This window comes from Lepidochelys kempii, chromosome 1, assembly GCF_965140265.1.
Source record: "Lepidochelys kempii isolate rLepKem1 chromosome 1, rLepKem1.hap2, whole genome shotgun sequence".
NCBI classification, from domain to species: Eukaryota; Metazoa; Chordata; order Testudines; family Cheloniidae; genus Lepidochelys; species Lepidochelys kempii.
Genome location: NC_133256.1, coordinates 351187253 through 351211392, shown reverse-complemented (window position 1 = coordinate 351211392; position 24140 = coordinate 351187253). Strand labels below are relative to the sequence as shown.

Here is a 24140-nt window from a genome sequence, read left to right as displayed (position 1 = left end):
TTGCTCTGTCTCCTCTAAATATAGAGCCTCCCCCTCCACACCTATCTCCAAGTAGCTCTTTTCTCTCCATCCATCAGCCACTGTCCCTGGTGCCTACTTGACGGCTTCATTAACCACGAGCTCAGCAGTGGCTATATTTAGAAGTTGGGAGGAGAATGTGCTTTCGGGCTGCGGACAGCCCATTAATCCAGCTCCCTCGTGCAATCACGATTCTCTGCTCTGATCTGGAATGAGATCGATAGCAGTGTTTTCAGATGAGGAACAAGCGTCTGTGAGCGGAAGGTAGGAGATGAGGGAACAGGTAGACGGGAGAGAGACCTGAGGAAGAAATGGGAGCAGAGGGGGCAGGGGAGAGTGCAGAGGGCAAAGAGAGGGGGCCAACAAACCATGGGTGATGGATTACTGGTAAATAGTAGCCAAAGAGTGGGTCCCTGCATCCAACAGCCAGAGACTAGGGAAGTCTGGGGAAGGAGCCAGGGACAGACAGAGAGAAGAATGGAGATGAAAACACAGAGGTGGGGTCTTTATCCCTTGGACTAGGAGTCTGGCCATTGGGTGCCAGCTTCATTCCGACTGTCCCACAGTTCAGCCTCGTTCTCATCAGTCGCTGCTAATCGTCTGACTCCAGTCCCACTCCCCGGCCCAAAGAACCCGTAACAATGAGGCTACAGCAGCAAAGAGGGGCTGCGACCAGGGTCACGCCCACCCCATGGCCCCGCCCCAGGCAGCCGGGTGCGGCTGGCACCAGGGGACACGCCCACCCCATGCCCTGCCCCACGCAGCTGGGTGGGGCTGGCACCGGGGGACACACCCATCCCATGGCCCTGCCCCCAGTAGCCGGGTGAGGCTGTGACCAGGGCACACCCAGCCCATGGCCCCGCCCCCGGTAGCCGGGTGAGGCTGTGACCAGGGCACACTGACCCCATGGCCCCACCCCTGGTAGCCGGGTGAGGCTGTGACCAGGGCACACCCACCCCATGGCCCCACCCCTGGTAGCCGGGTGAGGCTGTGACCAGGGCACACCCACCCCATGGCCCCACCCCTGGTAGCCGGGTGAGGCTGTGACCAGGACACACCCAGCCCATGGCTCCGCCCCTGGTAGCCGGGTGAGGCTGTGACCAGGGCACACCCACCCCATGGCCCCACCCCCGGTAGCCGGGTGAGGCTGTGACCAGGGCACACCCAGCCCATGGCTCCGCCCCCGGTAGCCGGGTGAGGCTGTGACCAGGGCACACCCACCCCATGGCCCCACCCCCGGTAGCCGGGTGAGGCTGTGACCAGGGCACACCCAGCCCATGGCCCCGCCCCCGGTAGCCGGGTGAGGCTGTGACCAGGACACACCCACCCCATGGCCCCGCCCCCGGTAGCCGGGTGAGGCTGTGACCAGGGCACACCCACCCCATGGCCCCGCCCCCGGTAGCCGGGTGAGGCTGTGACCAGGGCACACTGACCCCATGGCCCCGCCCCCGGTAGCCGGGTGAGGCTGTGACCAGGGCACACCGACCCCATGGCCCCACCCCTGGTAGCCGGGTGAGGCTGTGACCAGGGCACAGCCACCCAATGGCCCCGCCCCTGGTAGCTGGAGGCATGCCCAGCCCATGGCCCCGCCCCAGGCAGCCGGGGGCACGCCCAGCCCATGGCCCCGCCCCAAGGGCCACTCTCACCTAATTCTGTTCTGTATCTTGCTTACTTTCATGCCCAGCCTGCTGAGGGCTGGGTGCAGAGGCTGAGGCCGGGCAGTTCGGGCTCTGCACTCTGTCATACTCCAGCAGTTTGTGGGGATGGCAGCTCTTTCTGGGCAGCCTCAGACAAGACTGTCTGCTTTTCCCAAGCCGTGGAGCTTTGATCTCCTTGCGTTACAACAAGCCTGCCCACCTCTCTCATCCCCTTCCATATACTACTGCATCCTCTCTCCCTGTTAGTCCCTCTCTCCTTCCCTGCCCTTGTCTGCCTGGCTCTTGCTTGTGTCCCTTCTTGTTGGCCTCCATCTTGGTTATGACGGATGTCACATTGTAAACGCAAGAACTGTAGGTGCCAGCATGTTCCAAATGGGCCATGGGTCCCTAGATAGATCTGTTATACAGAGAGAAGCTGCAAGGATGGTTGTGCTCACAACTCAAAAGCCTCTTGCTCCTCTTGCTGGTTTGCCCCACGCTCTTGATGAGAGGGAATGCAGCAGCGTACCTATGCAGGCCAAGAAAGAATCTGAAGAGCAACTAGCTAAGGATAGAAAAACTAACAGCAATCTTTTTAAATTATATCAGAAGCAGGAAGCCTGCTAAACAATCAGTGGGGCCACTGGACAATGGAGGTGCTAACAGAACACTCAAGGAAGACAAGGCCATTGCAGAGAAGCTAAATGAATTCTTTGCATTGGTCTTCACTGCAGAGGATGTAAAGGAGATTCCCACACCTGAGCCATTCTTTTTAGGTGAAAAATCTGAGGAACTGTCCCAGATTGAGGTGTTGAGAGAGGAAGTTTTGGAACAACCTGATAAATTAAAAAAGTAATAAGGCCCTAGGACCAGATGAGAGTCACCCAAGAGTTCTGAAGGAACTCAAATATGAAATTGCAGAACTACTAATTGTGATATGTAACCTATCGCTTAAATCACCCTCTGCACCAGATGATGGGAGGATAGTTAATGTAACACTAATTTTTAATAAAAGACTCCAGAGGCGATCCTGGCAACTACAGTCTGGTAAACCTAACTTCAGTACCAGGGAAATTGATTGAAACTATAGTAAAGAGCAGAATTATCAGACACATAGATGAACACAGTACATTGGAGAAGAGTCTACATGGCTTTTGTGAAGGAAAACCATGCCTCACCAATCTACTAGAATTCTTTGAGGGGGACAACAAATGTGGACAAAGGCAATCCGGTGGATATAGTGTACTTAGACTTTCAGCAAGCCTTTGACAAGGTCCCTCACCAAAGGCTCTTAAGCAAACTAAGCCGTCATGGGATAAGGGGGTATGTCCTCTCCTGGATCAGTAACTGGTTAAAAGACAGGAAACAAATGGTAGGAATAAATGATCATTTTTCACAATGGAAAGAGGTAAATGGTGGGGTCCTCCAGGGATCTGTTTGGGGACCAGTGCTGTTCAACGTATTCATAAATAATCTGGGAAAGGAGGTAAACAGTGAAGTGCCAAAATTTGCAGATGATACAAAACTACTCAAGATAGTTAAGTCCAAAGTAGACTGTGAAGAGTTACAAAGAAATCTCACAAAACTGGGTGACTGAACAGCAAAATGGCAGATGAAATTCAGTGTTGATAAATGGAAAGTAATGCATATTAGAAAAACTAATCCCAACTATACATACAAAATAATGGTGTCTAAATTAGCTGTTGCCACTCAAGAAAGAGATCTTGAAGTCATCGTGGATAGTTCTCTGAAAACATCTGTTCAACGTGCAGCAGCAGTCAAAAAAGCTGACAAAATGTTAGGAACCGTTAGGAAAGGGATAGATAATAAGACAGAAAATACAATGCAGCTGTATAAATCTCTGGTACGCCCACACCGTGAATACTTCATGCAGTTCTGGTCACCCCATCTCATAAAAGATGTATTAGAACTTAATAAAGTACAGAGAAGGCAGCAGAAATGATTAGCGGGGTGAAGCAGCTTCCATATGAGGAGAGATTAATAAGACTGGGACTGTTCAGCTTGGAAAAGAGATGACTAAGGGGGGTATGATAGAGGTCTATACAATCAGGACTGGAGTGGAGAAAGTGGTATTTCTAGGGAAGTGTTATTTACTCCTTCACATACCGCAAGAACACAATGAAATTAATAGGTAGCAGGTTTAAAACAACCATAAGGAAGCATTTCTTCACACAATGCATAGTCAATCTGTGGAACTCATTGCCAGGGGATGTTGTGAGGCCAAAAGTATAGCTGGGTTAAAAAAATAATTAGATAAGATAATCGATGATAGGTCCATCAATGGCTGTTAGCGAAGATGGTCAGGGACGCAACCCCATGCTCTGGGTGTCCCTAAACCTCTGGCTGCCCAAAGCTGGGACTGAATGACAAGGGGGTGGATCACTCAATAATTGCCCTGTTCTGTTCATATCCTCTGAAGCAATTTGTGCAGGCCACTGTTGGAAGACAGGATATTGGGCTAGCTGAACGATTGGCCATTCCTATGTTCTCACTCTGCTCCTAGTATAAAGACAGAAGCTGGTGAAGAGTTTCTGGTAACAGGCTGCTAAGAGATCCTTGCAGTTGCTGCCTGGACACTTCTGTTCCAGTAGTTTGGGGGCGGGGGGCGTCTGTGATGGCCAGTGCAGCCATTTCTCTGAGGGCATGGCCAGGTGCCCCTTGCAAATTCTTCAGACTTTCTTCATCCAAGGCTGCAGCCTGTTTCTTGATGTTCTGTCACGAGCAGAGTTCATGGATGTGTTTCCAGGAGTACAGGCTGAGGGGGGCACCCAGGGGGACCAGATAGCAAGGGGACAGGGGGTGGGAGGTAATAGGCTCGTATATATGACAAAGCCCTGAATATCGGGACTGTCCCTATAAAATCAGGACATCTGGTCACCCTAGGGGCACCTGTTCCCAGGACTGAATGCGAGCAGGCTGGCGAGTTGCTGTGAGTGATCTTAGAGTCAGGACAACAGCAACCCTTTTGCAGCTGTCTGTTCACCGTTCGCATCGTGTTATTGCCCTAGCAAGCTGTTAACATATTCCTCTCCAGGCACAAAGTGACGTCTTGCCAATAAGCGTGTTGTTAATTCCTTGGCTCTCGGAGCCAGCTTTCCCCAGGGCCGTGGGGCCAAGGCTCAGTGGAGGATCATCCAAGCACAGGGCTGTGAGGATTCATGTGGCGGCCTCAGCCCCCATCGCACCTGCATCCATCTCCAGGAAGTCTGTCTTGGCATTAGGTAAATGTCCTCCACTAATGGGCCCAGCAACAGGACCAAAGAAGGCAAAATAATGAGTCAAACAGCGATGGCAGCTGAGATTGACGAGGCTGGTTTTGGGCAGAGCTTTCGTTTGCACTGTGACGATCTGCGTTCTGTCACTGTCTGCTCGTCACGGGGATGGAACTGCTGGAGTCTGACAGCTCAGCGCCCGGGGACCACTGCAGGCATCTGCTAGGCTGCCGCTGTGGCCTTGCCACCTAGGTGGGACGGCTCCAGGTGCCTGCCCTGCTCACTGCACTCTCACCCTCTCCTTGCGCCTAGTGTGGGTATTTCTGCCACTGCATATGCTGCATGCGCCCTGCTGCCAGGTCGTCCCAGGCACCTGGGGAGCACGTGTCCGCAGCACAGCATGGCTATTTCTTCTAGACTCCTCACTCTCACCAGGCCTCCGTGAGCGTTCGCCGCGTTCTCACTGTGCACTCCCCCTCCCATTGGGATTCTGTGCATGTGGGCACTCTCCTGCCCGATGGGATCACAGAAAGCACCTGCCCTGCTCTCGCCACCCGCCCCAGAGCACCAGGTGTATCAGGGCACTCACCATGTCGATGGGACGCTGCTGCAATCTGTCGTACTCTCACTGTGTTCTCATAAAGAACATAAGAATGGCCAGACTGGGTCAGACCAAAGGTCCATCCAGCCCAGTATCCTGTCTTCTGACAGTGGCCAATCCCAGGTGCCCCAGAGGGAGGGAACCTAACAGGTAATGATCAAGTGATCTCTCTCCTGCCCTCCATCTCCACCCTCTGACAAACAGAGGCTAGGGACACCATTCCTTACTTCTGACCACATGCTGCAACCTACTGAGTGAATTGGGGCACTTGCCCTCTAGATGGCCTACCCATGGGCATGGCTGTGCCCTCCCTACACGCTTGCCGTAGCAGTATATTGCTCAGCTGTTACAGAGATGGGTGCGGTATCAATACCTTGGGTGATGGATGCGGAGAGAGATGCGTGTCTGCTGTGGTTGCCACCTATGAGACATTACTGTAACATCTGCTCTAGTCTGTGTTCTATTTAGGCTCTGATGCTGTGCCATCATTGTGGTATCTGGGCACTTTCAGTAACACGTTGAGTAACAAGACTAGTTTCTTTCACAGGTGGTTCTTTTGCCATTTCTCTCGCTGGACAGTAAATTGCATATGGAGATAATTTTATGTTCTGTGTGTTTGTTGTCTGTAAGTATGGTGTGATACGTGTGTTAATTTGCTGCCAGCTGGCCACCCTGGATGGGCCCCCAACCAGTGCCCACTCTGCTGGCTCGCTGCACTGTACGGGCAGTGTTCACCAGTGCCTGATCTGCACAGGTGTGTTCTCACCACTTGCATGGAGCGAATGTGACTGTCAGGCACTCACTACCCTCCTGAGGCTCATCCTGGGTCGTCCAGGTGCTCTTTATGCACAAGAAGCGTGGCTGCGACCCTCTTATTCTGTGCTCAGCCCGTGCTGACCCGGCACACGTTGACATGGGAATCCAGAGAAGGTGTTACCTGCGTGCAGGCCCTGCGGAGCTGTTCAGAGGCAGAGTCTATCTGCTTTCCCGGACAGAGCCCTTCTGTCAGCCCGGGGCTCAGATTAGCTGATAATAGGCTCTGTTTGGAACATCTGCTTGATCAAGACTCGCTGATTATCCGAGCTGCTGAGACAAGAACTGGAAGGTCCAAAGGTTAAATAAATGTCTGACTAAACAGCAGCAGCAGCTTTGGACTTAGCCAAAGTCTCTCAACTGTGGGGTGAGATTACCCTCTGCTGGTGACAGGGAGACCCTACACTGTCAGCACCAGAGGACAGAGGAAATACACCTCCTGCGGCACCACTCCGTGCCCGAATGGGCCTTTCTGGCTCCTGGGACAAGGGACCGTCCACAGCTCCTAGCGCAGGAAGGAGATGAGTGGGGACCAATCCTAGTATTCCACAGATCACAACTGATCGTGCCTGGGAGCAGCTAGCACACCTCAGAGGAGGTGGAGGGGCATGGTTTGGTACGCAGGAGGCAGCAGGCACAGAGCATCACACGCCTGGAGGATCGGGAAGAGTGTGCTGGGGGTGGGGCGCACAGAGGAGCATCACCCTGAGTGTCCACACCACAAAAGGGATGTTGCTGTGAGATTTCACTCCCCGCCCCCCCCCCTCTTTTCAGGCAAAGCATTTAGCCAGCAGATTCTCCCTAGAGGCAGAAAGGATTGTTGTCAGAATAGTGGAAATAGAGTCCGAGGATGCATGTCGCCTGAAGGGACTGTTATTGATGGGACACTGGGAACTCGGGAGCTGGGCTGGGAGCAAACAACCACGTGGGCAGAGCAGTGCACAGAGTTTAATAAAGTCCCACTTTCATTCAGCTTCGCGCATTTCCAATCAAACACGGTGGCAGTGTCTGAGCAGTGTGTTCTCTGGAGTGCAGCAGCTGGCAGTGGGAGCCCTGGGATGCAGTCTCAAGTCCCCTGGAGCCCTGGGTTTTGCAGACACAAACCTAGGCCAGCAATGGACCCAGTGGAACTGTACGCAGACCTGGCCATGCAGGAGAGTAAAGCTGTTGTTTTCCCGTATTGGGGAATAAGGCAGAGATTCTGCACCACTCTGAAGCTCCTCCCTTGCCTCACGGCAATCCTGGGGCCCTGGACCCATTGCTCCCCGAAGCGGAATGGATCTGTGGAGCAACGCAGGTATCTCACTGGAGACTAAGGTGAAGGGGAGAGGATAAACTCCGGGGTTACTGCCTCACACACACTGGCTGCTACAGGCAGTTCTGGGGACTCCCTAATTCAGGCATTTCGGGTCAATCACCATGTGCAGGAGCGGCTGCTCCAGGAAGTCAGTCTCGCACTAGACAGGTGCCTAGACATGGGGCGTGCAGCAGGGAGCCTCAAGAGGAAGGATGGAGGCCCTGGGAGGCATGACACCCCCAGAAGTACACGCAGGAAGACAACAGCAAAGGAGAGCAGGCAGCCAGGGTTCCATACCCATAGTGAGATGCATTTACTGTGGGAAACAGCCTGAGCGGATAAAGGAGACAGGCCCTGTACTAGGCCGGCATGGCAGGGACTGTGGCAAGTTGAACCGTGTTAGCCGCATGTGCCAGAGCAGGGGAAGTTCTCAAAATGATTCAGTCAGACGTGTGCAAGTGGAGTTGCACATCAGCCCGCGGTGACGACATCATGACTCTCTCAAGTCCAAGAGCATATTATGTTCAGGCCGTCGGAACAGGAACCAGCACGGGATGATACCAACCTCCATGCATAGTAGGGAAACGGCCAAGGCAATTTCACTGCATAGAAGAGCCTTCTGCAATGTGATTCCTTGAGGTGAACTGGACTCGATCATCTCCGTGGAAAACAAAAGTTCCAATCTAATAATGTACAATAAGAGCATAATGCAGCCCATAGGAGAATGAGACCTCAGAGTAACTAGCCTGAAAAATGCCAGACGGTCCTGCTGAAGTTTGTGGTGGTGGATGGTAAGCACCGCGTTCCCCTTTTGGGGAATACTGCCATACAAGCCATGGGTCTGATCAGGGTGCAGCATCAGAACTTAATAACTGCAGTGGACGAAGCAAAAGGGGGACTCCCATGGACAATGGAGACAATTTTAAAAGCCCGTGGGGATGTTTTCAAAGGCAGTGGGTGCCTGTAAGGGAAGCTGCGCCTGGAAGTAGGCCCCACAGTGGAACCTGTGTTCACCATGAAGGAACATTCCAGTGGCACGGTGTAATCCTGCATGCCTGGAGCATGAACGTCTACAGAGCAGGGATATCATAGCACCTGCAGAGGCCACTGTGGCCTGGGTAAGCAGCATGATGGTGTAAAGGAGCCATTCGGCAATTATGTATCTGCACAGGCCCAATACCAGTGAACCAGGCTTTGAGAAGATACCACTGTCCACTGCCCATCATTGATGACATCTGGCCAAAGCCAGAATCTTTACAGCGTATGATGTCAGGAAATGGGTTTTGGTACATAAGCCTGAATAAAGAGTCCAGCATGCTGACAGCCTTCGCAGCACCGTTTGATTGCTACAGATGGCTGTGTATGGCAATAGGTATAAGACCAGCACCAGAGCAATTCCAGAGAAGGCTCAGCCAAGCGCTGGAAGACTTGGCTGGGGTGAAAGTAATTGCAGGTAATATCCTTGTCGTGGGTGAAGGGAGTCATGACAGAACAAGACACAACACAGAACTTACACGCTTTTTTGCAGCTGTGCAGGGATAAAAACATAAACTCAACCCAGAAAAAAACTCAACAGTGTGCTACTAGCCAGGAGAGCGACTGATACTCCAGTTCGATAAATTGGAAAATGGATTGAGGATAGCTCTTTTGTAGGAGAAGCCAGTTACTCAGCCAGTTGAATCCTGTCAGAGAAAGAACAAGGGTATGCCCAAATAGAGAGAGACCTTCTGGCTGTGGAATTTGGAGTGGAGCAATTCCATCAGTGCCCCTATGGCTGCCCAGGAATAGTGCAATCAGATCACAGATCGCTAGAGATGATCGTGGCAAAGCCCCTTCTGAGTGCTCCAAAGAGATCGCAGCGCATGTGGCTGCACGTCCAGCACTACCAAGTAGAGCTCGGATCTCGTCCAGGATGATTACTGGAGTTAGCTGGCAGCCCGAGCAGGGCATATACATCCAGCATCAGTGAGTTGGGGAAAGGGGATCAGGACATAGTGTGTTACTGGATCAATCTCCAGTTTCAACAGTGAAACTGATGGAAACCAAAGAGGCTAGGGAAAAGGGCACCCAACTACAGCCAGTCAAGAGAACGATACTAGCAGGTGGCCAGAAGACAAAATCCAGGTACTGTAGGAGTAGAATCATACGTTCAAATGAAAGATGGCTTGAATGTGTAGGATGGAAGGATATTTCGAGGACAGAAATCTGCTGTCCCACCTCTTTACCTAAGGATGTCATGCAAAAAATACACACTTCACACCTAGGCATTGACAGCTACCCTAGATGGGCTTGAGAGTGAGTTTACTGTCTGGGAATGAATACCCAACTTTGCGGGGAGTGACACCTGCCTCTTGGGTGATAACTGCCAGCAGAAGCAGAGTCTGTTACCACAGAAGCTGCCCACCTGGCCAGAGGAAAAGGTGGTAGTGGACTTACTTACCTCCAAGAAAAAGCAGTACTTGATTACAGTGGACTACTTTTCAAATTTTTGGGAGGTTGCTGCCCTGCATGATACAAGAAGCAGGCCACTGATTGGCACACAAAATTTAAAGTGTACGTCTGGGAACGAAGACCAAAGGCCATATTTACACAATGGAGGGCTCTGTTCTGGAAGCAGTAACTCTGAAAATGATTTGGGGGGGGCGGGTGTCCTGGTGGATAATCAGTGATCATGAGCTCCCAGTGCCATGCTGTGGCCAAAGGGGGTAATGCCACTCTTGGGTGCATAAACAGGGGGATCTCAAGGAGAAAGTAGAGAGGTTATTTTTCATCTGTATTTGGCACTGGCGTGACTGCTGCTGGAATCCTGTGTCTAGTCCACAGTTCAAGATGGGTGTTGATAAATTGGTGAGAGTTCAGAGATCCATGAGAATGATTGAAGCGTTAGAAAACATGCCATATAGCGATAGATTCAAGGCACTCTATCTGTATAGCTTAACAAAGAGAAGGTTAAAAGGTGACTTGATTGCAATTTACAAATACATACATGAGGAACAAATATTTAATAATAAGCACTTCAATCTAGCCGAGAAACCTACAAAACAATCCAATGGCTGGAAAAAGAACAGGAGTACTTGTGGCACCTTAGAGACCACAAGTACTTCTGTTCTTTTTGTGGATACAGACTAACATGGCTGCTACTCTGAAATTTCTCAATGGCTGGAAGTTGAAGCTAGAGAAATTCAGACTGGAAATAAAGCACAATTTTTTAACAGAGTAATTAACCACTGGCACAATTTACCAAGGGCTGTGGTGGATTCTCCATCACTAACAGTTCTTAAATCCAGATTGGATGTTTGTCTAAAAAAAATGGCCCTGGGAATTATTTGGGGGGCAGTTCTCTGGCCAGTATTACACAGGAGGTCACAATAGATGATCACAATAGTCCCTTCTGGCCTGGGAATCTAGGAATGACTGAAGGCTGTCTTTATGAGATGTGGCATTCCAGACACTGTATTCACTGACAACAGTCAACAAACCCCAATCTACCTTGGAAGAATTCAAGTACTTTGCACACAAATGGGAGTTTGACCACAACACCTCCTTCCCAGCACACCCACAGAGTAATAGTAAGGTGGAATCAGCTGTGAAAATAACCAAGAGGCTGTTTGTTCTGGATCAGATCGCTTGTTAGCATTTTTGGCCCACAGGGATATCAAAACAGGCCAGCACAGGCGGGGGGGGAGGACCAAAACCCTGGTACCAAGGAGAGGAGACCTGTTGCAGCCAGAAGGATGAAGATGCCGCCCAGAGGAGCTGGCCAACAATCAGAGAAAGCAGGAACTAGAGTATGTCAGGTCAGCCAAGGACCTACCAGCCTTGGAAACTGTGAAGATCCAGCCATTAGAGAGACACCAGCAGGAGTGGACTAAAGGCGTTGTGAGGGGTGCAATGGGACCCCAGTCATACAAAGTGACTACGTAAGAGGGACACGTGAACTGAAGGAACAGGAGACGCTTAGGAGCCAGCAGACACAGTCCCCAGAGAGAGCTGACAGAAATACAGGGATTGTCACTGGGTGGAGAAACAGAGAACCACCCAGAGGCAGCCCCGCAGAGAGGAGGGACACTCCACAGAGAGACAGGTGACAGGGAGACGGAGATAGGTCACTTCTGGTGTGATCACCTGGTGAGGAGACCAGTTTATCTCAAAGACTGTGTAAACAACTGAGTCTGTGTTACAGTCAAGATGCCAGCTCAGGTATGTGCTAGCAACCTCTGGCTGAAGAGACACGGGGTGAGGGTCAGGGCATCAGCTATTTGTTTTTAATAACTGTCAAAATGTTCAAAAGTAGGGAAGATGTATAGTGATTGGTGGAACTGGAGTCGGATCATAGAATCATAGAATATCAGGGTTGGAAGGGACCTCAGGAGGTCATCTAGTCCAACCCCCTGCTCAAAACAGGACCAATCCCCAAGTAAATCATCCCAGCCAGGGCTTTGTCAAGCCTGACCTTAAAAACCTGTAAGGAAGGAGATTCCACCATCCCCTAGGTAACGCATTCCAGTGCTTCACTACCCTCCTAAGTGAAAAAGTTTTTCCTAATATCCAACCTAAACCTCCCCCACTGCAACCTGAGACCATTACTCCTCGTTCTTTCATCTGCTACCACTGAGAACAGTCTAGATCCATCCTCTTTGGAACCCCCCTTCATGTAGTTGAAAGCAGCTATCAAATCCCCGCTCATTCTTCTCTTCCGCAGACTACACAATCCCACTTCCCTCTGCCTCTCCTCATAAATCATGTGTTCCAGTCCCCTAATAATTTTTGTTGCCCTCCGCTGGACTTTTTCCAATTTTTCCACATCCTTCTTGCAGTGTGGGGCCCAAAACTGGACACAGTACTCCAGATGAGGCCTCACAAATGTTGAATAGAGGAGAACAATCACATCCCTCAATCTGCTGGCAATGCCCCTACTTATACATCCCAAAATGCCACTGGCCTTCTTGGCAACAAGGGCACACTGTTGACTCATATCCCACTTCTCGTCCACTGTGACTCCTAGGTCCTTTTCTGCAGAACTGCTGCTGAGCCACTCGGTCCCTAGTTTGTAGCGGTGCATTGGATTCTTCCGTCCTAAGTGCAGGACTCTGCACTTGTCCTTGTTGAACCTCATCAGATTTCTTTTGGTCCAATCCTCCAATTTGTCTAGGTCCCTCTGTATCCTATCCCTACCCTCCAGCGTATCTACCTCTCCTCCCAGTTTAGTGTCATCTGCAAACTTGCTGAGGGTTCAATCCACACCATCCTCCAGATCATTTATGAAGATATTGAACAAAACTGGCCCGAGGACCGACCGTTGGGGCACTCCACTTGATACTGGCTGCCAACTAGACATGGAGCCATTGATCACTACCCTTTGAGCCCAACGATCTAGCCAGCTTTCTGTCCACCTTATCGTCCATTCATCCAGCCCATACTTCTTTAACTTGCTGGCAAGAATACTGTGGGAGACCGTGTCAGAGGGCCCATGTTCCGTGGAGGAACTGTTATGGGGCAGGACACAAGGAAGACATGAGGAATGCAGGGAGTTAGGCTGGAGGCAACTCGGCCAGAGGGACAGAGCAGTGCACAGGGTTTGTCCTTCAATTTATCCTCCCTTCCCATCTGTTGTGTTCCTCTCCCTCACTCTGCCCCTCCACGCATGCTACGGAACAGGGAAGCTGCCAGGTTAGATCAGACCAGTGCTCCTTTAATGAGGTATCTGGTTTCTGAGAGTGACCAGAAGCAGTTGCTTCAGAGGGAGGGGCAAGAAACTCCATAATGGGCAATTTATTGAATAACCTGTTCACGGAGAAGCTTCTTCTGGACCCCATCAGTAGGTTGTTGGCTTATGCCCCGAAGCAGGAGGGTTTATATCTGTTCTTTAAAGACTCCATGTCTCAAATAACCATAGAAGATTTCATTCTGTGTAACCATCAATCCATTTTTGAATCCTATTAACGTCTTGGCCTCAATTGCATCTTACGTCAGCGAGTCCCGCAGATTAATCATGGGTCATATAAATAAAAATAGTGTTTACTTCTATAGTTTTAAATTGTTGCTTTTTAGCATTTCATTGGAGTTCCAGTTACTGTATTAGGAGAGAGGGTGAATAGAAGCGGCTGATTTACCTTCTCTCTCTCATTTTGTATTTCTCTGTCGTGTCACATCTTAACACAGTTCATATCTTTTCCAGCTCACCAGTAGGAAAGTTTCTTCAGCTCTCTAATCATTTCCTTTGCTCCCTCTGTTTCTGTTAGGTCTTTTTTGAGGTGCTGTGATCAAAACCAGGTGCAGCAGTCCAGCCCAGAGTACCCCGTAGATTGCTAGAATAACACCACCATTGTCATTATTATTTTCTATCTGCTTTGTTGGGGCTGGTCTTCCCTGAAGACTTACATCGGCATAGCAACGTCTCTCAAGGGTGTGAAAAGTCTGTCCTCCAAGAGACATAGTCATGCCAACCTAATCCCCAGTGTATCCAATGCTAGACTGACAGATGCATTCTTCTAGCTACCGTCGCTTGGGGAGGCGGGTTAACTACAGCAACAGGAGTACGTCCCTCGCGGCTGGAGTGAGTGGCTACGCTGAAGCGCTCGGGTGCAGCTGTGCTGCTGAAGTGTTTTAATTGTAGACAAACCCAACACTTGTGTTGCTTTCATTCATTGTCTTTGCATTCTGAGCTGCCCTGGCCCGTTGCCTCATCCCCCTGCATGTACTGTATTCACGTCTATGATTCTACTGCATTCACTTCTCTTGGCCGTTCATCTCCCACTGGTGGCTGAGGTCTCAGGACAGCACCGGCTCTGTCCTTCTCTTAGTAGCACTGTCTTCCACAAGAAGCAGCCAAGTTGGCCCCCCCCTTCCAAAGTCTAGCTGCCTAGGTAGCTGCCTTGCCTTGAAAGAAAGACTCTGGATACCCGCAGATGCAACTTCTCCCAAGCACATCTGAGAGGCAGCTGCTCCTAGGACTGTTAGCACCACACTTGGCTGCCCACCCGCTCTCTCCCCAGCAAACTGCTCCCATGTCCCCATGTGTGCGTTGGAATAGAGCTGAATGTAAATGTATACCTCTAGAAACAGAATGCAGCCGTACTTACAGGCTGTGCGGGAACTCTGAAAAACATTTGGGGGTTGTGGTGAAGAATCAGCTGAATGTGAGCTCCCGGTGTGATTCTGTACCCAAAAGGACTAATTTAATCCTGGATCCATAAATTGGGGTCTCGGGTATGAGCAGAGAGGTTATTTTACCTCTGTGTTTGGCACTGGTGTGACTGCTGCTGGGATACTGTGTCCAGTTCTGCTGCCCACAGTTCAAGAAGGATGCTGATGAATTGGAGGGGGTCAGAGAAGAGCCAGGAGAATGACTATGATTCTAGTAATAAACTACATAGATTGAGCTCCTTGACTCTAACAAAGAGAAGGTGAAGGAGTGACTTGGTTACAGTTTCTAAGTGCCTGCATGGGGAACAGATAATAATGGGCTCTTCAGTTTAGCAGACGAAGGTGTAACACAGTCCAGTGACTGGAAGCTGAAGCTAGACAGATTCAGACTGGAAATAAGGTGTAAATTGTTGGTAGTGAGAGTAATTAACCATTGGAACAATTCACCCAGGATCACAGAGAATTTTAAAATCCCTGACAATTTTTAAATCCAGACTGGATGTTTTTTCTAAAAGCTCTGCTCTAGGAATTATTGTGGGGCAGGCCTCTGGCCTGTGCTGTGCAGGGGGTCAGACCAGATGATCACAGTGGTCCCTGCTGACCTTGGAATCTATGGGCATGTCCGCGCTGCAAAAAAACGCTTGCAGCTGACCCATGTCAGCTGACTTAGGGTCACAGGGCTCGGGCTGCAGGTCTGTGAAATTGCAGTGTAGATGCTTGGGCTTGCACTGGAGCCTGGGTTCTGGGATTCCACGAGGGAGACAGCCCCAGAGACTAGGCTCCAGCCCAAGCCTGGATGTCTGCACTGCAATTTTATAGCCCTCAGCCCAAGCTGCGGGTGTTTTATTGCAACAGTTTCTGCACCCACCAAATGTGTTTGAACTTAAAATCCAGACCTAAGGGCCAGGTCCAACTCCAGTGACAACAGTGGGAGCTGGATCAGCGACATATGAGAGTGTGTCTCGCCTGTACCTTATTCCGTGTGGGTTTCTGAACATTCGTTAAGTTTTGGGACAAACCTTTGGTGCTTGTCAACCAGTGGGTTGGAAGCCATATTGAAAAGTCCTTGTAGAAAACTCTTTTCTGTTACGTGCTTGTGGATCTTTTTTCACTAAGAGGGTGGTGAAACACTGGAATGCGTTACCTAGGGAGGTGGTAGAATCTCCTTCCTTAGAGGTTTTTAAGGTCAGGCTTGACAAAGCCCTGGCTGGGATGATTTAACTGGGAATTGGTCCTGCTTCGAGCAGGGGGTTGGACTAGATGACCTTCTGGGGTCCCTTCCAACCCTGATATTCTATGATTCTATGATCTTTATTCAGAGACACTCTGAGAAGTGAAGAAGTGTCTATGTATGGACACCTTCTGGGACAGAGGAGTATGCGTGCAAAATCTCTGTAAATGAGTCTGTGTGGGTACATACGGAGATGAAGAGGGGTATGTATGCAGAAATGGGTGTCTGTGTAGACACGTACCTGGAGGGAGCAGGTAGAGGAGCATGTGCATGCCTGCTCATGCAGTCACATACTTTCAGGAAGATGGTTCTTATCCCATCTTTCAGCAGCATGAGAAATCTCTGTTTTTTTCTTACAGAAACGAGAGAGGACAGGACAAAGCGTCTCTTCCGACATTACACTGTGGGTTCATATGACAACTTCACCTCTCACAGGTAAGTGCCAGACTACCTCATCGGTGAGAGACGGCAGAAAATGGGACTGGTATCTCCTTTCTTTGTGTTACAGTAGATCATGGGAAGGGAGCTTCCTTCAGTCAATCCACATTCTATACTGACCGTCCAGGAGTGGGTTCTTTAGGCAAAAGGCTGAGATTGGTGATGAATATGAGGTTGGTGCCTGAGATTAGGAATAAAAGTACTTTTGGCGGCAGAGAAGTAGGGGTCCGAGAAGAGCCTTTTTACCCTAGTGACCCACGTTGGGGAATTGTGTCGGGCATCCTGGGAGCTGGAGCCTGAGCACTGGGTAGGGATGGAGAGTCCATGGGGCTGGATGTGTTGCATCTGAGAGTGCTAAAGGAATTGGCGGCTGTGATTGCAGAGCCATTGGCCATTATCTTTGAAAACTTGTGGCGAACGGGATAAGTCCCGGATGACTGGAAAAAGGCTGATGTAGTGCCCATCTTTAAAAAAGGGAAGAAGGAGGATCCTGGGAACCACAGGCCAGTCAGCCTCACCTCAGTCCCCGGAAAAATCATGGAGCAGGTCTCAAGGAATCTATCCTGAAACACTTACACGAGAGGAAAGTGATCAGGAACAGTCAGCATGGATTCACCAAGGGAAGGTCATGCCTGACTAATCTAATCGCCTTTTATGATGAGATTACTGGTTCTGTGGATGAAGGGAAAGCAGTGGATGTATTGTTTCTTGACTTTAGCAAAGCTTTTGACACGGTCCCCCACAGTATTTTTGTCAGCAAGTTAAAAAAGTATGGGCTGGATGAATGCACTATAAGGTGGGTAGAAAGTTGGCTAGATTGTCAGGCTCAACGGGTAGTGATCAATGGCTCCATGTCTAGTTGGCAGCCGGTATCAAGTGGAGTGCCCCAAGGGTCGGTCCTGGGGCCGGTTTTGTTCAATATCTTCATAAATGATCTGGAGGATGGTGTGGATTGAACTTTCAGCAAATTTGCGGATGATACTAAACTAGGAGGAGGAGTAGATACGGTGGCAGGTAGGGATAGGATACAGAGGGACCTAGACAAATTGGAGGATTGGGCCAAAAGAAATCTGATGAGGTTCAACAAGGATAAGTGCAGGGTCCTGCACTTAGGACGGAAGAATCCAATGCACCGCTACAGACTAGGGACCGAATGGCTAGGCAGCAGTTCTGCGGAAAAGGACCTAGGGGTGACAGTGGACGAGAAGCTGGATATGAGTCAACAGTGTGCCCTTGTTGGCAAGAAGGCCAATGGCATTTTGGGCTGTATAAGTAGGGGCATAGCTAGCAGATTGAGGGATGTGATCGTTGCCCTCTATTCGACATTGGTGAGGTCTCATCTGGAGTACTGTGTCCAGTTTGGGGCCCCACACTACAAGAAGGATGTGGATAAACTAGAGAGAGTCCAGCGAAGGGCAACAAAAATGATTAGGTGTCTGGAACACATGACTTATGAGGAGAGGCTGAGGGAACTGGGATTGTTTAGTCTACAGAAGAGAAGAATGAGGGGGGATTTGATAGCTGCTTTCAACTACCTGAGAGGTGGTTCCAAAGAGGATGGTTCTAGACTATTCTCAGTGGTAGAAGAGGACAGGACAAGGAGTAATGGTCTCAAGTTGCAGTGGGGGAGGTTTAGGTTGGATATTAGGAAAAGCTTTTTCACTTGGAGGGTGGTGAAACACTGGAATGCGTTACCTAGGGAGGTGGTGGAATCTCCTTCCTTAGAAGTTTTTAAGGTCAGGCTTGACAAAGCCCTGGCTGGGATGATTTAATTGGGGATTGGTCCTGCTTTGAGCAGGGGGTTGGACTAGATGACCTCCTGAGGTCCCTTCCAACCCTGATATTCTATGATTCTATGATGGAGAGCTCTGGTTCTCTGCTGGAGAAGGACAGAGGGGACGCTATGTGTGTGCGTGAGATAAAACAGGGACAGGTGTGTTAGAAATGCCATAGTTGAGATAGGGCTGGAGTGTTCTGGGACTGGAGGTCTGGAGGTGGTATGTGGTTTGCTGCATTTGAGACAACCCCTAGATAAAATGTAAAGAGTTACAGCACTCAGCGTGGAAATAGTTAAGAGAACGGGGTCTCTGTTGTTACACAGCCATGCTTGGCCTGGGCTATGCGTGACTGGGAGACATTCGGAACAGAAGGGGTCCTAGAACTTGGTTTGGTGTTTGAATACAAAGCTGCACCTGGAGCTGAGTTTCTATGTGAGGTGTCTGGCTGTATAGAGAAGGGGATAGGCTTGATGGTGCTTTGAGGATATGATCTCTGCTTACTCCTATGTGCCTATGCTTGTATAAGGTATTGATCGGTGCAGGAGAATGGGATAGGCAGTACAGAACGTGATACGATATGAACAAATTGTCACAGATCTTTATAGGAAAACAATCTCTCCAACCACATTGAAATCCTTCGAGTGTGTCAACAAAAGAGTGGATGAATGTTGTTCTATTGAGGTTCTGATAACAAGACCATCAGTGTGGTGTCTGGGCACCTTTGAGGAGAACTGGTAGATGTAATTTATATGCATTTTCCAAAGAAGCCTTTGACAAAGTCCCTCAAGAGGGGCTGGTAAGGGTACTGTGTGGTCTTGGGTACGAAGCAAAGTTCTGCCCTAGATCAGAAACTGGCTAAGAGACAGAAAATGGCAATATGTGAATAGTGGGGATTCCCCAGGGTTCTCTGCTAGATCTAGTGTTGCATTTGTTTAATATATTAACATCTTGAGAAAGGCTGTGAATAGTGAGGTGTCAATTTGCAAATGGCACAAAATTATTTAAGCCAGTCAAGACTAGAGTGGATGGTGGGATTTAACCAAGACAGATGAATGGCAGGTGGAATTTACTTTTGACAAATGCAAGGTGTTGAACATCAGAAGGAACCATTTGAACTACTCATTCAGATTACTGAGTTATAACTTCAGTGTGATCACTTAGGACTAAAGACCTGGTATCGTCGTGAGCAGCTCAGGGGAAACATCTGCTTGGTGCATAGGGACAGTCAAAAAGCAAACAACATGTTAGGTTGTATAAAGAAAGGAACAGAAGATATTACTGAAATTGTTGTAATATCATTATATAAGTGGAAGATACAGCTTGGAATGTCGTATTCAGTTCTGGTCATCCCATCTCAAACGAGAGAGAGAGAGCAGAAATAGAAAGGGTCCAGTGGTGAAAATGTCCAGGAGCATAGAAAGACTTTGGTATGAGAGGAGACTGTAAAAGTTAGGGCTAAACTGGGTACTCCTATTTGCTCTCTAATAATACAATAACACAAAGGCTTAGTCTGTGCTATAAAGATTTGCTGGCATAGCTGTGTCGACAAGAAATGTGAAAGAAATCACACCTCCTAGCTGACTTTGCTGTGCTGGGAAAACCCATCACGCTGATGCAGCTATGCCGACAGAAGAGTACTTCTGTCAACTTAACTAGTGTCATATGGGGCAGTGGTTTGGCTAAGCTGTCAGAGTTCCTTCTCGGGTCAGCTTAACCGGTGACTCCAGCAGGGGGCTCTGCCAGCAAGGCCATACCAATATAGCGATATTGGCAAAGCATTTGTAGCGTAGACCAGCCTGCAGATGCTCAAAGAAACTGAAATGCCATGTGTTCAAAACTGATAGAACAAAATACTTTTTACGTAAAACATAATGAACTTGTTGAAATCAAAGCCAGAAGTTATCATTTAGATCAAGAGTTTAGAAAGGATTAGGTATTACTTTAGATAGGATGAAAGCGATAAAACCTTCATGCTTCAGAGAATAAGCCAAATGCTTACTAACGAGGAGGAAAAGTCCTCTATGAGCTGATTATTCCAAAATTGTTGGGTATGTTGTTTCTTGTACATTCTCCTGAAGCAGCTGATATTTAGCACTATCGAAGATGGGAGACTGGGTTAGGTGGACCATAGGGCTGATCCAATGCAACAATTCCTCTGAAGTCACTGTGGGTGGCTAGTGTTTGATAACAGATTGAGTTGCACTGAGGGAAAGCGGCTGGGAAGTGCTGATGTCACAATGGTTAGGTTAATATTAGGACGAGGAGACTGTTTGGGATGCTGGGATTAGAGACATGCCACTGATGCTTCAGTTGGTTCTGGGTGGAGATGGTTTCCGTGACATGGCTGGTTTGGGCATGTGGCAAATAGCTCTTGTTGCCTTAGAGAGGCAGGCTGGAAAGGGTGTTAGGGTCAGGGTTAGGGCGAGGGTTGGAATGGCGAATGAAAAGAACTGGGGCTGGTATTCAGTAATGTGGTACACCTATTTGCCTGGCTGCCCATCACCACTGGTAAAGTTTGCAGATAACACAAAAATTGGGGGAGTGGTAAATAATGAAGGGGACAAGTCACTGGTGCAAAGCAATCTGGATCGCTTGGTAAACTGGGTGCAAGCAAACAATATCAAATAAAAAACCACAGTAGGAGGACCAAAATAATGCCACCATGGCTAAACAGCAGAGTCTGGAGGCTGTTAGAGACAAGAAGGCATCCTTTAAAATTTGGAAGTCAGTCCTCATGAGGAAAATAGGAAGGAGCATAAACTCTGGCAAGTAAAATGTAGACAAGTAATAAGGCAGGCCAATACAGAATTTGAGAAACACTTGCTGGAGATGCAAAAACTCAGAGTAAAAATTTTAAAGTACATCAGGAGCAGTGGATCACATTGTAGTGGGGTTACTAGATGACAAATGTGTTAAAGGAAAACACCAAAGACAAGACCACTGCAGAGAAGCGAAATGAATTCTTTGCATCAGTCTTCATTGCAGAGGATGTTACATCAGAGCTATTCAGATTTGGACGACAAATCTGAACTGTCCCACATTGATGTGTCAGTGGAAGAGGTTTTAGAACAAATGGTAAATTAAACAGTAATAAGAAAAGGAGGACTTGTGGCACTTTAGAGACTAACCAATTTATTTGAGCATGAGCTTTCGTGAGCTACAGCTCAAATAAATTGGTTAGTCTCTAAGGTGCCACAAGTCCTCCTTTTCTTTTTGCGAATACAGACTAACACGGCTGTTACTCTGAAACCTAAACAGTAATAAGTTATCAGGACCAGCTGGAATTCACCCAAGAATTCTGAAGGAACTCAAATATGAAATTACAAAACTACTAGCTGTGGTATTTAACCTATCACTGAAATCGGCCTCTGTACCAGATGACAGGAAGGTAGCTAATGTAACACTGATTTTTAAAAAGGGTTCCAGAGGAGCTACTGGCAGCTACAGGCTGGTGAGCCTAACTTTAGTATTGGACCAATTGGTTGAAACAGTAGTAAAGAACAGAATTTTCAGACACATAGATAAACACGATTTGTTGGCTTTTGTAAAAGGAAATCATGCCTCACCAATCTGTTAGAATTCTTTGAGGGAGTCAGCAAGCATGTAGATATAACATACTTGGATTTTCAGAAAGACTTTGACAAGGTCCCATTCCAAAGGCTCTTACGTAAACGAAGTAGCCTTGGGGTAAGATGGAAGGTCCTCTCATGGATCGTAACTGGTTGAAAGATAGGAAACAAAGTATAGAACTAAATGGCCAGTTTTCACAATGGAAAGAGGTGAACAGTGGAGTCCCCCAAGGATCTGTACTGGGACATGTGTTGTTCAACATATTCATTAATGATCTGGAAAAGGGGGTGAACAGTGAAGTGGCAAAGTTTGCAGATGATTCAAAATTATCCAAGATAGTTAAGTCCAAAGTAGACTGCAAGGAGGTAGAGGGATCTCAGAAAGCTGGGTGACTGGGTGACAAAATGGCAGATAGAACTCAATGTTGATAAGTGCAAAGTAATCCACATTGGAAAAAATAATCACACCTATATACAGAATGATGGGTTCTAAATTAGCTGTTACCACCTAAGAAAGCGATCTTGGAGTCATTGTGCACAGTTCTCTGAAAACTGCCGCTCATTGCACAGCAACAGTCAGAAAGGCTAAAGTATGTTAGGAAGTACTAGGAAAGGAGTAGAAAATAAGAGAGAAAATATAATAATGCCACTATATAAATCCCTGATGTGCCCACATCTTGAGTGTGCGTAGTTCTGGTGGCCCCTTCTCAAAAGAAAAAAATATATAGTGGAACTGGAAAAGGTTCCGAGAAGGACAACAAAGATAATTAAGCGTGTGAAATGGCTTGCATAAGAGGAGATACGAAAAAGGTTAGGGCAGTTCACCTTAGAAAAGAGAAGACTAAAGAAGATATGATAGAGAGCTATAAAATGATGAACAGTATGGATAGTACTTACCTTTTATGTTACTTTACCTATGAATAGTGTTTACCCTTTCACACAATACAAAAACCAGGGGTCACCTGATTAAATTAATAGGCTGCAGGTTTAGTACAAACAAGAGGAAGTACTTTTTCACACAACACGAAAGTAACCTGTGGAACTCATTGCCGTGGGATGTTGTGAAGGTCAAAAATATAACTGACTTTGAAAAAGAACATGATAAGTTCATGAAGGATAGGTCCATCAATGGCTGTTAGCCAAGATGGTCAGGACACAAACAACCCTGTGGTCTGAGTGTCCCTAAGCCTCGGCTGCACGAAGCCGGGAGTGGAAGACAGGGTTGGATCACTCCATAACTGCCCTGTTCTGTGCACTCCCCCTGAAGCTCTGGTATGGACCAATGTTGAAGACAAGATACTGGCCAAGATGGACCATGGTCCGACCAACTATGGCAGCTCTTGTGTTCTTAATGTGCATTTTAACACAGCTAAATGTATACGTCTAGGAACAAAGAATGCAGACCATGCTTACAGAATTGGGGACTCTATCCTGGGAGGTAGTGACTCTGAAAAAGATTTGGGGGTCATGGTGGATAATCACCTAAACAAGAGCTTCCAGTATGGTGCTGTGGCCAACAGAGCTAACGTGATCCTGGGGTGCATAAACGAGGGAATCTCTGGTAGGAGCAGAGCGGTTATTTTACCTCTTTCTCTGGAACTGGTGTGAATGGCTGGAATTCTGTGTCCAGTTCTGGTGCACACAATTCAAGAAGGATGTTGATAATTGAAGAGGGTTCAGAGAAGAGCCACGAGAATGATTAACGGATTTGAAAACATACTGTATAGTGATAGACTCCAAGAGCTCCATCTATTTAGCTAAACAAAGAGAAGGTTAAGGGGTGACTGGATCACAGTCCGTAAGTATCTACGTGGGGACAAATGTTTAATGGGCTCCTCAGTGTAGCAGAGAAAGGCATGTTCCAATGCCTGTAAATTGAAACTAGACAAATTCAGACTGGAAATAAGGTGTAATTTTTTAACAGTGACAGTAATTAACCATCAGAACATTTTACCAGGGGTTGGGGTAGATTCTCTAGCACTTAAAATTTTTAACTCACGAGTGGATGTTTTTTCTAAAAGTTCTGTTCTAGGAATTATTGTGGGGTAGGTCTCTGGCCTGTGCTGTACAGGAGCTCAGACTAGATGATCACAATGGTACCTTCTGGCCTTGGAATCTGTGACTCTGTGATCAGTGATATGAGGTTGGAATTGCTGTGATTTTCTTTGGAAAATAGAAATATCACAAATAGTGAGATCTTGTTTTCCTCTTTGCCCTCAGCAGCTGCTTCAGAGCTGAGATCTTTTCTTCTGAAAGCATCTTTCCAGGCAAGGGGAGCAGTAGACAGATACAACAGTGTACAGGTGCATCCCCCAGGTGGCTGATGTGGGTAGCCCCTGTTGGGAAAACCCAGATCCAAATATTATGGATTAAGGTGCC

General features: G+C 48.2%; 1 protein-coding gene across 10 annotated transcripts in view; it reads left to right on the top strand.

Annotated features, from left to right (window-relative positions):
- Positions 1-24140, top strand: part of SHANK3 (SH3 and multiple ankyrin repeat domains 3) — a 772487-nt gene that overhangs the window by 612339 nt on the left and 136008 nt on the right. For all 10 annotated transcript variants that reach the window (XM_073329053.1, XM_073329054.1, XM_073329055.1 and 7 more), the window contains one exon: positions 16336-16411. In XM_073329053.1, coding sequence (XP_073185154.1) covers positions 16336-16411 — 76 coding nt within the window. The remainder of the gene's footprint in view (positions 1-16335; positions 16412-24140) is intronic.